General features: G+C 36.8%; 1 protein-coding gene across 1 annotated transcript; it reads right to left on the bottom strand.

The window, feature by feature from the left end:
* Window positions 1-4,453: 4,453 nt before the first annotated feature.
* Window positions 4,454-6,166, bottom strand: LOC134722349 (uncharacterized). The gene has a single exon (XM_063585964.1). It carries the CDS (start codon window positions 6,164-6,166, stop codon window positions 4,454-4,456), a length of 1,713 nt encoding a protein of 570 aa, XP_063442034.1.
* Between the last annotated feature and the right edge of the window lie 8,616 nt (window positions 6,167-14,782).

Below are 14,782 nucleotides of genomic sequence, written 5' to 3'. Positions count from 1 at the left end.
TATCAGTCGACATTTTCGGAAACCAAAGTTTACAATGGCTTATAAGTTGACGATTATATTAACAGGTAAACTTATTTGTTTATCATCTTAAACCTAAATACTAGACTAAGTACATGTATGTCTTGATAGATGCTGCCATGAACGAAAACAATGAGGACAACGATACTCATCATTTATTTATTAATTTTGAAGAAGCTGACTCACATGGTTTTTAATATTTAAGGAATGTTCTTAACCATTTATTTCTGACATTTTAGATCACTTTAACAAGCTTGATCAATTATGCTGTTTTGTCTCAGTTTCAGTTTGATTGGAGCATTACGTCTGAATTGAGGTTCGTCAGATAGTTGTACGGCATCATCTATCACTACACACCGCCTCGGATGTCTCGTGCCAGCGTGTATGTTTCAAGAGCGGGAAGGTCGTGGGTTCGAACTCCAATTGTTTCAAACCAGAGACTTTAAAATTGGAACTTGCTGCTTCTCCGCTAAGCATGTGGCATTTACGAGTAAGACAAAAGACCTCTCGGCTAGGAGTAAGAATAATGTTTCATGTCTTCTTGCGGATTTTCACCGTGTAAAATGAGAACTTTGAAAATCAGACTCCTCAGCGGTCTAGAACATAGCAAGGTTAATATTCTTATTACATTAACATGCTCTCGTCCAGAATATGCATATTAATATACTGCTGGACTGCTGGACGATAAGCGACTACCCATCACCATCATCTATCACTGCAGGACTGTTTTGTTGACCGCCCTCCAACACAATTTTTTAAAAACAAAATCCAAAGATGACTAGAATTTAGAATTAGGGTCACTACAGGTCTTCTTTCTCCTTTTAAAAAGTGGAACATCCTTTTGACTGTGTGGGATATTCAAGTACGCACAACGTCCGGTCAGAATGTTTATTTTCTTTTCATTTCGATAACTGTGTAGGGAGAGTGTCACGCTCTCTGCACGTTAATTAAGAACTATTGTAACAACTCTTTAATGGGTCTGTAGGTGACCTGTTGCAAGGCTTAATGTCTGTCCCTATCCATTTTTCCTTGGCAGTCCACATTTTCTGGACATGCAACCCAGTTGACCTCTATTTCCGGACCTACCTATTGTATTTATTGTTAATTTATTTTCGTTCTCAACATGCATGAAATATTTGCCACTGGACGTTAAACAACCAAAAATCAATCAATCAATTTTATATTAAAAAAAAGAGGATAACACAAACCCTGCCTTCCCACCTATACGACCAGCTAATAATGTCTCGCAATCTATGATTTGCTTAATATCACAAAGAAAAATCTAAAAGAACTTTTGGCCAACATATGAGGAAAATTTTGTTTCATTTCTTGATGTAAGTGGGTTTTTTTTCTTGATTTCAAACGGACTTAATTTCTTACTGCATGTTTCTCCCCTGAAACCCCTGAAACAAACGTTTGACCGGTAGACGTGTCATTTATTATTCGTCATGTCATGGGAAACCTATATTTCTTTTCAAACTTTCATTCTGGGTTAGGCAAACGTGCAAATGAATTAGAATTTTCCAATAGCTTTTATATTGTTAGACAACGTATAATTTACAAGAGATATTCAACATGTTCAACAATCAGCTGTTACATATATATATATATATATATATAACGCGCTAACAATAACAGCCGCAATGACCTCTTACAGTACAAACGGAAGAGGCGCAGCAAAATAGTCCCGTTTGTTCTTACATACAATCCAGCCTTTAATAACCTTTCACATTTGATCCGTGCCAATTGGCAAACTATTGCCAAACACCCTAAATTATCCAAGATCTTTCCCAATCCTCCTGTCTAAGCTTTTCGGAGACCAGCAAGTCTGAAAGACTTATTTGTTAGAGCTGACGTTTCCTCAAATAAAAGCTGTTCAACTGCAGTATGGTGCAAGTCATGTGGTAACAGACGTTGCCTGACTTGTCAACAAATACTGAATACTCAAACATTCACTTGCCACTCCACTGGGTCTGTGTACACTATATATTGCAATTTAACTTGCAAAACCCAGAATGTTGTATACCTCCTTCAGTGTCGATGTGGCATGCAGTATGTTGGCGAGACAGAGCAGCCATTTAACAAACGCATGAATGGTCATCGAAGTGACTACACTTGCAAGCCCGACCTACCCGTAAGTCGTCATTTGAGATCACCTGGACACACACAAGCTGATCTCAAAAACCTTACCATCACGATCATAGACCACAACGAGTGTTGGTCGAAGGTCGACAGAGTCGCTCGGGAAAGATTTTGGATAAGAAAGTTACGGACAGTCTCCCCAGAGGGCATGAATGAAAAAACATAGAACGAGTCCCTCATTTTCCTGTGACCACCTGTTTCAAACAACGCCGGATTTAGTACTGGTTTTACAGTTCGAAATTATTTTTAAAATTACCGTTTAAATTACAGGTTTTCATTGATTCGGGATGATGTATAAGTACGTTGCCACGTTCAATTATTTAAGCTTAATATACAAAACTTATTTTTTCAATCACTATTAGACTGCTATTCGTTTGGAAGGCTTTAATATGTAGTTTCCGTTGTAATTGCCCTACCGTTGTCTAATTTATACCATCTTGGATCGGTAAGGACATTTTTGATTATTTTGATTTTTTTGTTTGAGGACTGCCCTCAATGCAGTTATTACATCTCAACTGTCACATCCTTTGGAAATCTAAAGTTGTGCCATTTCACATCGTAAATAACTATTTTTATTTTTGGCATATTTCTGTAGTCTTTTCTGTGTGTTTGGAAATTTTAAAATTGTTCCAGCGTTCGCTTAAATTGTATAAATCAAGATTTTGATAGAGTCTCAATTTGAATTGACATGATTCATTTGACATCGTGCTATTATTGAAGAAGGATATCTGTTATCCGAAATATCTAATATTTGTATATTTTATAGTTATTTTATGGTGATGTTGTACCCTTTTTGACTTGTTACATATTATATTTTGTAGTGTACAGAATCATATTTCATGATTCATCGCCCTGTAAGATTGATCGTTGACTATTTATTTAGTCATTTTATATATATATATATATATATATAAACGCCTAAAAAGTGTACATAACAACACCAATAACACAAAAAGGAACTATAAATGTAATTATTTATAAATATTTCGGATAACAGATATCCTTCGTCAGTCAGATTCTGATGTTAAATGAATCATCTTTAAGTCTTCTTAGATTAAACTTTTACTAAATCTTGAAATTTATACAATAAAAAAGGCAAACCGAACATCAGTTAAGACGCTTGCATCATCACTTATACATCTTCGGATTTCAAATGTTTGGCTTTGAGCGTTCCTGATGAAGGTAAATCCAGAAAAGCGCTTCGGACGCAAGAAATTAATAACGTGTTGTTTTCAATATTTTGCATCATTGCAAAAATATGTTGAATATGAAATAGGTTATATGACTAATTACACCAGAGTTCAAATCCATGTTTTAAATAAAAATAATAATGTGCGATATGAACTAGCACAATTCTAAAGCTTGAACAGTCTTTAACAGTGTCGATAATTATGATGTTACAAGAAAGATTGCGTCAATAAGAATTCTAAATAAACAGCATTGAACGGTCTTATTTCTAAATAAACAGCACTGAACGGTCTAAATTTCTAAATATTTCAGATTTAACAACTGTAGTGTAGTTACATTAGAGTCTGCGATGTTTAAAACAAACGGCCGTTTAAAAAAATAACAAATTTTGACTAAAGTAAAATAGTTGGACGTGGCTTGGTACTTATACATCCCTCAAAAAATTAAGCAATTTAGATTGTTATATTCAACAGATATATTTTAGAAATGAGTAAGGATAGAAATAAAAACGGGGACTGTAATAATAAGTGATATAACCCAGATGTGAAGCACTGCATGGTGTCGAATTACATCTTTTCATTTATCCCATTTGGTGCCAAAGTTGTTAATTTTCTTATCCAAAATCTTTCCCGAGTAAGTCTATCCTCCCTAGACCAAGCAGAGTTGTGGTCAATGATAGTAATGGTCAGTCGATTGAGATCTGCCTTAGTGTGGCCAGGGGATCTCAAATGTCGACTAAGAGGGAGGTCTGGCTTGCATTGGTAGTCGCTACGATGACCGTTCATTCGTTTGTGAAACGGCTGTTCTGACTCGCCAACATACTGTTTACCACATTTACACTGTAGGAGATACACAACATTTGTAGTCTTGCAATTAACATTGCAAAATTAATATGGTGTATTCTGTACCAGTGGAGTGACTGTTAAAAGTCTGGGTATCCAGTATTTGTTTGCAAGTCAGACATCGTTTGTTTCCACAACCCTTACAAGAGCCCACTGACGAAGAGCCTGCTTGAGAGCATAACTCAGCTCTCACTAGCAAGTCTTTAAGGCTTTTGGGCCTGCGGAAAGCCAGTACAGGTGGCTCGGGAAAGATCTTGGATAGTTTAGGATGTTTTTTCGATATCTTTCAAACTTTCGCGGATAAGGTGAGACAAGTTGTCAAATTGTGGATGGTAATTCAACACAAAAGGCACCCTCCTGTTGACCTTTTTGACTTTATATTGTAAAAGTTCATCTCGGCTGATGTTGCTAGCACGAGAAAAACCTTTATCAATGTCTTTCCTTTTGTAGCCCCGATGTTTTAGGTGACCGCGAAGTTCTTGTAGTCGTTTTTTGGCAACATCGTTGGTGGAGCAAATTCTTTTTATTCGTATGGCCTGGTTGTAGGGAATGCTCTTGGTGCAATGTTTAGGGTGACAACTTGAAGGAGACAGATATTGATGTTTGTCTGTGGGCTTGCAATACAGATCTGTAAATATGTTTCCATCCCTCAATTGCGTTGTAGTGTCAAGAAATGTGATCTTAGAGTCAGAGATTTCGTATGTGAATTTTATTGAGGGATGGGCATCGTTGGCATGTTGAATAAACAAATCTAGTTCTTGTTCAGTATTATCCCACTTCATGTCAATATCGTCAATAAATCGGAACCAAGAGAGGGGTTGATAAAGAAAAGAATTGAGAATTCTCTGTTCTAATTTCCCCATAAAAATATTGGCATAAGACGGGGCCATCTTTGTTCCCATTGCTGTTCCATTAACTTGGAGAAAGTGCTCACCATTGAATGTGAAGTTATTGCATTTTAATACCAAAGTAAGAAGCTGGATGAGACATTCAGTTGGTGGATGTAAGGTGTTACGAGAGTTCCAGACTTCCCTACAGGCTTCTATACCATCGTCATGGGGGATATTAGTATAGAGGGAGGTAACATCAAGCGAGACAAGGATCGTTTCAGGTGGGAGAGGGTTCAAAGATTCCATTTTTTTAAGATAATGTGTTGTGTCTTGAATATATGATGGTAAATTTTCTACGTGTGGTCGGAGATGAAAGTCAATAAATTCTGATATTTTTTCTGTAGGGTGGTCATTGGCGGAAACAATTGGTCTACCTGGATTATTGACTTTATGTATTTTGGGCAGTAGATAGAAACGCCCCGGCTTTGATTTTTCCGGTTTTAGATATTTAAATGTGGTTTCATCAATGTGTCCCTGTTCACACATATTTTTCAGGTTTGTGGTGATCTCTGTGTTAAATTGAGGGGTGGGGTCAGAGTCTAATTTCTTATAGAATCTCTCATCAGAGAGTTGACGTTCCGCCTCTTGAATGTAGTCACATCTGTCCATGACGACAACAGCGCTACCTTTATCTGCTGGTTTAATTATAATGTCGTCTCTGTTTTTAAGTAACCGCACAGCTTCGTTTTCTTCAGAAGATAAATTGTTGAATGTTTGGGAAGTAGCAGTGGACAGATTTGTTACGTCGGATTTAATTTTGTCAATAATATGTTCTAAAGTAGCACATTTACTGGGTTTAGGAATCCATGAACTTTTTTTCCTGAATCTGGGAATATCGACATCTTCTTGGTCGTCATCTGAGTCGAGATCACTTGTGTCACAATCAGTGGAACTTTTTGTGGTGTCTTTAGAAAAATATTCCTTAATTCTGAGGGATCTTGCTAACTTGTCTAGGTCATCTTCCAAAAGTATAAAATCTATTTTGCCCGGCGTGGGACAAAAATTAAGACCTTTTGACAGTACCTTTGTTTCGGTCTCCGACAAAACTACTGAAGACAAATTGACTACAGTGTTTGTAGAGTTCATGCAGCCTTGTTTTTTTCTCCTGAATCGGCGATTCCGGGAATTTTTTCCGGTTATGATGGTACGATTGAGAGTTAAGGTTGTCTGCTCTCTTACTACAGGGTCTACATGTACGCCGTCTCTTTTAAATTTATTAACTTGTTTTTTGTGTAGTTTCCGGGATTCAATGCGCAATATGTCATGGAGGCGCTCGTTGATGGTGAGCAATTCAGGACCGGAAAGTTCTTGGCATGTTTTATTGTAAAGATGGTTATAACTAGTTTGTAAATTTAAGTGTTTATGAGACGCCTCAGCGTGTAATAGATCCATCAATTTCATGGAACTACTGTGGAGAATATTATTCCATCTATCCATAAATCTGATAGATTTTTCACCGGTGGTAAGGGGTGAAGCTTTCAAAATAAGCCCAATCGGAACAATACCCTGAGATAGATAAGTTTTTAAATTTGATACATGATGTTCGGTTTTAACTATTTTAAGACTCAAAGCTCTAAGCTTTTTAAAAAAAGACATAGTTTGCCTGATGATAAGGCTGTAAGAAAAATCGGATCGCGAGATAAATCACTCGATACAGACTAATAATAAAAATATATATAAAACGTCTGAATAATAGTCAACGATTTTTCCCACGAGGGCGCTGGATCGTTACAAGTAACGATACATGTACACAATAAAATAAATTATATAAACGCCTAAAAAGTGTACATAACAACACCAATAACACAAAAAGGAACTATAAATGTAATTATTTATAAATATTTCGGATAACAGATATCCTTCGTCAGTCAGATTCTGATGTTAAATGAATCATCTTTAAGTCTTCTTAGATTAAACTTTTACTAAATCTTGAAATTTATACAATAAAAAAGGCAAACCGAACATCAGTTAAGACGCTTGCATCATTGCAAAAATATGTTGAATATGAAATAGGTTATATGACTAATTACACCAGAGTTCAAATCCATGTTTTAAATAAAAATAATAATGTGCGATATGAACTAGCACAATTCTAAAGCTTGAACAGTCTTTAACAGTGTCGATAATTATGATGTTACAAGAAAGATTGCGTCAATAAGAATTCTAAATAAACAGCATTGAACGGTCTTATTTCTAAATAAACAGCACTGAACGGTCTAAATTTCTAAATATTTCAGATTTAACAACTGTAGTGTAGTTACATTAGAGTCTGCGATGTTTAAAACAAACGGCCGTTTAAAAAAATAACAAATTTTGACTAAAGTAAAATAGTTGGACGTGGCTTGGTACTTATACATCCCTAAAAAAATTAAGCAATTTAGATTGTTATATTCAACAGATATATTTTAGAAATGAGTAAGGATAGAAATAAAAACGGGGACTGTAATAATAAGTGATATAACCCAGATGTGAAGCACTGCATGGTGTCGAATTACATCTTTTCATTTATCCCATTTGGTGCCAAAGTTGTTAATTTTCTTATCCAAAATCTTTCCCGAGTAAGTCTATCCTCCCTAGACCAAGCAGAGTTGTGGTCAATGATAGTAATGGTCAGTCGATTGAGATCTGCCTTAGTGTGGCCAGGGGATCTCAAATGTCGACTAAGAGGGAGGTCTGGCTTGCATTGGTAGTCGCTACGATGACCGTTCATTCGTTTGTGAAACGGCTGTTCTGACTCGCCAACATACTGTTTACCACATTTACACTGTAGGAGATACACAACATTTGTAGTCTTGCAATTAACATTGCAAAATATGGTGTATTCTGTACCAGTGGAGTGACTGTTAAAAGTCTGGGTATACAGTATTTGTTTGCAAGTCAGACATCGTTTGTTTCCACAACCCTTACAAGAGCCCACTGACGAAGAGCCTGCTTGAGAGCATAACTCAGCTCTCACCAGCAAGTCTTTAAGGCTTTTGGGCCTGCGGAAAGCCAGTACAGGTGGCTCGGGAAAGATCTTGGATAGTTTAGGATGTTTTTCGATATCTTTCCAACTTTCGCGGATAAGGTGAGACAAGTTGTCAAATTTTGGATGGTAATTCAACACAAAAGGCACCCTCCTGTTGACCTTTTTGACTTTATATTGTAAAAGTTCATCTCGGCTGATGTTGCTAGCACGAGAAAAACCTTTATCAATGTCTTTCCTTTTGTAGCCCCGATGTTTTAGGTGACCGCGAAGTTCTTGTAGTCGTTTTTTGGCAACATCGTTGGTGGAGCAAATTCTTTTTATTCGTATGGCCTGGCTGTAGGGAATGCTCTTGGTGCAATGTTTAGGGTGACAACTTGAAGGAGACAGATATTGATGTTTGTCTGTGGGCTTGCAATACAGATCTGTAAATATGTTTCCATCCCTCAATTGCGTTGTAGTGTCAAGAAATGTGATCGTGGAGTCAGAGATTTCGTATGTGATTTTTATTGAGGGATGGGCATCGTTGGCATGTTGAATAAACAAATCTAGTTCTTGTTCAGTATTATCCCACTTCATGTCAATATCGTCAATAAATCGGAACCAAGAGAGGGGTTGATAAAGAAAAGAATTGAGAATTCTCTGTTCTAATTTCCCCATAAAAATATTGGCATAAGACGGGGCCATCTTTGTTCCCATTGCTGTTCCATTAACTTGGAGAAAGTGCTCACCATTGAATGTGAAGAGGGATGTATAAGTACCAAGCCACGTCCAACTATTTTACTTTAGTCAAAATTTGTTATTTTTTTAAACGGCCGTTTGTTTTAAACATCGCAGACTCTAATGTAACTACACTACAGTTGTTAAATCTGAAATATTTAGAAATTTAGACCGTTCAGTGCTGTTTATTTAGAAATAAGACCGTTCAATGCTGTTTATTTAGAATTCTTATTGACGCAATCTTTCTTGTAACATCATAATTATCGACACTGTTAAAGACTGTTCAAGCTTTAGAATTGTGCTAGTTCATATCGCACATTATTATTTTTATTTAAGACATGGATTTGAACTCTGGTGTAATTAGTCATATAACCTATTTCATATTCAACATATTTTTGCAATGATGCAAGCGTCTTAACTGATGTTAGGTTTGCCTTTTTTATTGTATAAATTTCAAGATTTAGTAAAAGTTTAATCTAAGAAGACTTAAAGATGATTCATTTAACATCAGAATCTGACTGACGAAGGATATCTGTTATCCGAAATATTTATAAATAATTACATTTATAGTTCCTTTTTGTGTTATTGGTGTTGTTATGTACACTTTTTAGGCGTTTATATAATTTATTTTATTGTGTACATGTATCGTTACTTGTAACGATCCAGCGCCCTCGTAAGAAAAATCGTTGACTATTATTCAGACGTTTTATATATATTTTTATTATTAGTCTGTATCGAGTGATTTATCTCGCGATCCGATTTTTCTTACAGCCTTATCATCAGGCAAACTATGTCTTTTTTTAAAAAGCTTAGAGCTTTGAGTCTTAAAATAGTTAAAACCGAACATCATGTATCAAATTTAAAAACTTATCTATCTCAGGGTATTGTTCCGATTGGGCTTATTTTGAAAGCTTCACCCCTTACCACCGGTGAAAAATCTATCAGATTTATGGAAAGATGGAATAATATTCTCCACAGTAGTTCCATGAAATTGATGGATCTATTACACGCTGAGGCGTCTCATAAACACTTAAATTTACAAACTAGTTATAACCATCTTTACAATAAAACATGCCAAGAACTTTCCGGTCCTGAATTGCTCACCATCAACGAGCGCCTCCATGACATATTGCGCATTGAATCCCGGAAACTACACAAAAAACAAGTTAATAAATTTAAAAGAGACGGCGTACATGTAGACCCTGTAGTAAGAGAGCAGACAACCTTAACTCTCAATCGTACCATCATAACCGGAAAAAAATCCCGGAATCGCCGATTCAGGAGAAAAAAACAAGGCTGCATGAACTCTACAAACACTGTAGTCAATTTGTCTTCAGTAGTTTTGTCGGAGACCGAAACAAAGGTACTGTCAAAAGGTCTTAATTTTTGTCCCACGCCGGGCAAAATAGATTTTATACTTTTGGAAGATGACCTAGACAAGTTAGCAAGATCCCTCAGAATTAAGGAATATTTTTCTAAAGACACCACAAAAAGTTCCACTGATTGTGACACAAGTGATCTCGACTCAGATGACGACCAAGAAGATGTCGATATTCCCAGATTCAGGAAAAAAAGTTCATGGATTCCTAAACCCAGTAAATGTGCTACTTTAGAACATATTATTGACAAAATTAAATCCGACGTAACAAATCTGTCCACTGCTACTTCCCAAACATTCAACAATTTATCTTCTGAAGAAAACGAAGCTGTGCGGTTACTTAAAAACAGAGACGACATTATAATTAAACCAGCAGATAAAGGTAGCGCTGTTGTCGTCATGGACAGATGTGACTACATTCAAGAGGCGGAACGTCAACTCTCTGATGAGAGATTCTATAAGAAATTAGACTCTGACCCCACCCCTCAATTTAACACAGAGATCACCACAAACCTGAAAAATATGTGTGAACAGGGACACATTGATGAAACCACATTTAAATATCTAAAACCGGAAAAAGCAAAGCCGGGGCGTTTCTATCTACTGCCCAAAATACATAAAGTCAATAATCCAGGTAGACCAATTGTTTCCGCCAATGACCACCCTACAGAAAAAATATCAGAATTTATTGACTTTCATCTCCGACCACACGTAGAAAATTTACCATCATATATTCAAGACACAACACATTATCTTTAAAAAATGGAATCTTTGAACCCTCTCCCACCTGAAACGATCCTTGTCTCGCTTGATGTTACCTCCCTCTATACTAATATCCCCCATGACGATGGTAAAGAAGCCTGTAGGGAAGTCTGGAACTCTCGTAACACCTTACATCCACCAACTGAATGTCTCATCCAGCTTCTTACTTTGGTATTAAAATGCAATAACTTCACATTCAATGGTGAGCACTTTCTCCAAGTTAATGGAACAGCAATGGGAACAAAGATGGCCCCGTCTTATGCCAATATTTTTATGGGGAAATTAGAACAGAGAATTCTCAATTCTTTTCTTTATCAACCCCTCTCTTGGTTCCGATTTATTGACGATATTGACATGAAGTGGGATAATACTGAACAAGAACTAGATTTGTTTATTCAACATGCCAACAATGCCCATCCCTCAATAAAATTCACATACGAAATCTCTGACTCTAAGATCACATTTCTTGACACTACAACGCAATTGAGGGATGGAAACATATTTACAGATCTGTATTGCAAGCCCACAGACAAACATCAATATCTGTCTCCTTCAAGTTGTCACCCTAAACATTGCACCAAGAGCATTCCCTACAACCAGGCCATACGAATAAAAAGAATTTGCTCCACCAACGATGTTGCCAAAAAACGACTACAAGAACTTCGCGGTCACCTAAAACATCGGGGCTACAAAAGGAAAGACATTGATAAAGGTTTTTCTCGTGCTAGCAACATCAGCCGAGATGAACTTTTACAATATAAAGTCAAAAAGGTCAACAGGAGGGTGCCTTTTGTGTTGAATTACCATCCAAAATTTGACAACTTGTCTCACCTTATCCGCGAAAGTTGGAAAGATATCGAAAAACATCCTAAACTATCCAAGATCTTTCCCGAGCCACCTGTACTGGCTTTCCGCAGGCCCAAAAGCCTTAAAGACTTGCTGGTGAGAGCTGAGTTATGCTCTCAAGCAGGCTCTTCGTCAGTGGGCTCTTGTAAGGGTTGTGGAAACAAACGATGTCTGACTTGCAAACAAATACTGGATACCCAGACTTTTAACAGTCACTCCACTGGTACAGAATACACCATATTTTGCAATGTTAATTGCAAGACTACAAATGTTGTGTATCTCCTACAGTGTAAATGTGGTAAACAGTATGTTGGCGAGTCAGAACAGCCGTTTCACAAACGAATGAACGGTCATCGTAGCGACTACCAATGCAAGCCAGACCTCCCTCTTAGTCGACATTTGAGATCCCCTGGCCACACTAAGGCAGATCTCAATCGACTGACCATTACTATCATTGACCACAACTCTGCTTGGTCTAGGGAGGATAGACTTATTCGGGAAAGATTTTGGATAAGAAAATTAACAACTTTGGCACCAAATGGGATAAATGAAAAGATGTAATTCGACACCATGCAGTGCTTCACATCTGGGTTATATCACTTATTATTACAGTCCCCGTTTTTATTTCTATCCTTACTCATTTCTAAAATATATCTGTTGAATATAACAATCTAAATTGCTTAATTTTTTGAGGGATGTATAAGTACCAAGCCACGTCCAACTATTTTACTTTAGTCAAAATTTGTTATTTTTTTAAACGGCCGTTTGTTTTAAACATCGCAGACTCTAATGTAACTACACTACAGTTGTTAAATCTGAAATATTTAGAAATTTAGACCGTTCAGTGCTGTTTATTTAGAAATAAGACCGTTCAATGCTGTTTATTTAGAATTCTTATTGACGCAATCTTTCTTGTAACATCATAATTATCGACACTGTTAAAGACTGTTCAAGCTTTAGAATTGTGCTAGTTCATATCGCACATTATTATTTTTATTTAAAACATGGATTTGAACTCTGGTGTAATTAGTCATATAACCTATTTCATATTCAACATATTTTTGCAATGATGCAAGCGTCTTAACTGATGTTCGGTTTGCCTTTTTTATTGTATAAATTTCAAGATTTAGTAAAAGTTTAATCTAAGAAGACTTAAAGATGATTCATTTAACATCAGAATCTGACTGACGAAGGATATCTGTTATCCGAAATATTTATAAATAATTACATTTATAGTTCCTTTTTGTGTTATTGGTGTTGTTATGTACACTTTTTAGGCGTTTATATAATTTATTTTATTGTGTACATGTATCGTTACTTGTAACGATCCAGCGCCCTCGTGGGAAAAATCGTTGACTATTATTCAGACGTTTTATATATATATATATATGTGGTCTAGCGGGACGGCTGCAGTGCAGGCGATTTGGTGTCACGATATCACAGTAGCATGGGTTCGAATCCCGGCGAGGGAAGAACCAAAAATTTGCGAAAGCAAATTTACAGATCTAACATTGTTGGGTTGATGTTTAGACGAGTTATATATACATTATGTACACAGCCATGTATCACCATCATTGATGGCGATCCGATGGATACATCTGTTGTAGGGTTGTCACTGACTCAGACGTACTTATGAATATAATTATTTTCTGTGACTGTATCTTACATTAATTTGTAGGATCCTTTACTATAGATAATTTAGCTGATCTGTAACAATAACATCTTCATGCCTTATATATCATGTACTGTAGTACGCCGCTAGATTAAAACTGACTTGGAAAGGTAACATATGGCCACCGAAAGCTCTTTTTTTGAGAGCCCAGGTGGTCGTGTGGTCTAGCGGGACGGCTGCAGTGCAGGCGATTTGGTGTCACGATATCACAGTAGCATGGGTTCGAATCCCGGCGAGGGAAGAACCAAAAATTTGCGAAAGCAAATTTACAGATCTAACATTGTTGGGTTGATGTTTAGACGAGTTATATATACATTATGTACACAGCCATGTATCACCATCATTGATGGCGATCCGATGGATACATCTGTTGTAGGGTTGTCACTGACACAGACGTACTTATGAATATAATTATTTTCTGTGACTGTATCTTACATTAATTTGTAGGATCCTTTACTATAGATAATTTAGCTGATCTGTAACAATAACATCTTCATGCCTTATATATCATGTACTGTAGTACGCCGCTAGATTAAAACTGACGTGGAAAGGTAACATATGGCCACCGAAAGCTCTTTTTTTGAGAGCCCAGGTGGTCGTGTGGTCTAGCGGGACGGCTGCAGTGCAGGCGATTTGGTGTCACGATATCACAGTAGCATGGGTTCGAATCCCGGCGAGGGAAGAACCAAAAATTTGCGAAAGCAAATTTACAGATCTAACATTGTTGGGTTGATGTTTAGACGAGTTATATATACATTATGTACACAGCCATGTATCACCATCATTAATGGCGATCCGATGGATACATCTGTTGTAGGGTTGTCACTGACTCAGACGTACTTATGAATATAATTATTTTCTGTGACTGTATCTTACATTAATTTGTAGGATCCTTTACTATAGATAATTTAGCTGATCTGTAACAATAACATCTTCATGCCTTATATATCATGTACTGTAGTACGCCGCTAGATTAAAACTGACGTGGAAAGGTAACATATGGCCACCGAAAGCTCTTTTTTTGAGAGCCCAGGTGGTCGTGTGGTCTAGCGGGACGGCTGCAGTGCAGGCGATTTGGTGTCACGATATCACAGTAGCATGGGTTCGAATCCCGGCGAGGGAAGAACCAAAAATTTGCGAAAGCAAATTTACAGATCTAACATTGTTGGGTTGATGTTTAGACGAGTTATATATACATTATGTACACAGCCATGTATCACCATCATTGATGGCGATCCGATGGATACATCTGTTGTAGGGTTGTCACTGACTCAGACGTACTTATGAATATAATTATTTTCTGTGACTGTATCTTACATTAATTTGTAGGATCCTTTACTATAGATAATTTAGCTGATC

The sequence above is a fragment of the Mytilus trossulus genome, chromosome 6 (assembly GCF_036588685.1).
Source record: "Mytilus trossulus isolate FHL-02 chromosome 6, PNRI_Mtr1.1.1.hap1, whole genome shotgun sequence".
Classification (NCBI taxonomy): Eukaryota; Metazoa; Mollusca; class Bivalvia; order Mytilida; family Mytilidae; genus Mytilus; species Mytilus trossulus.
This window is presented reverse-complemented; position numbering and strand designations above follow the sequence as displayed.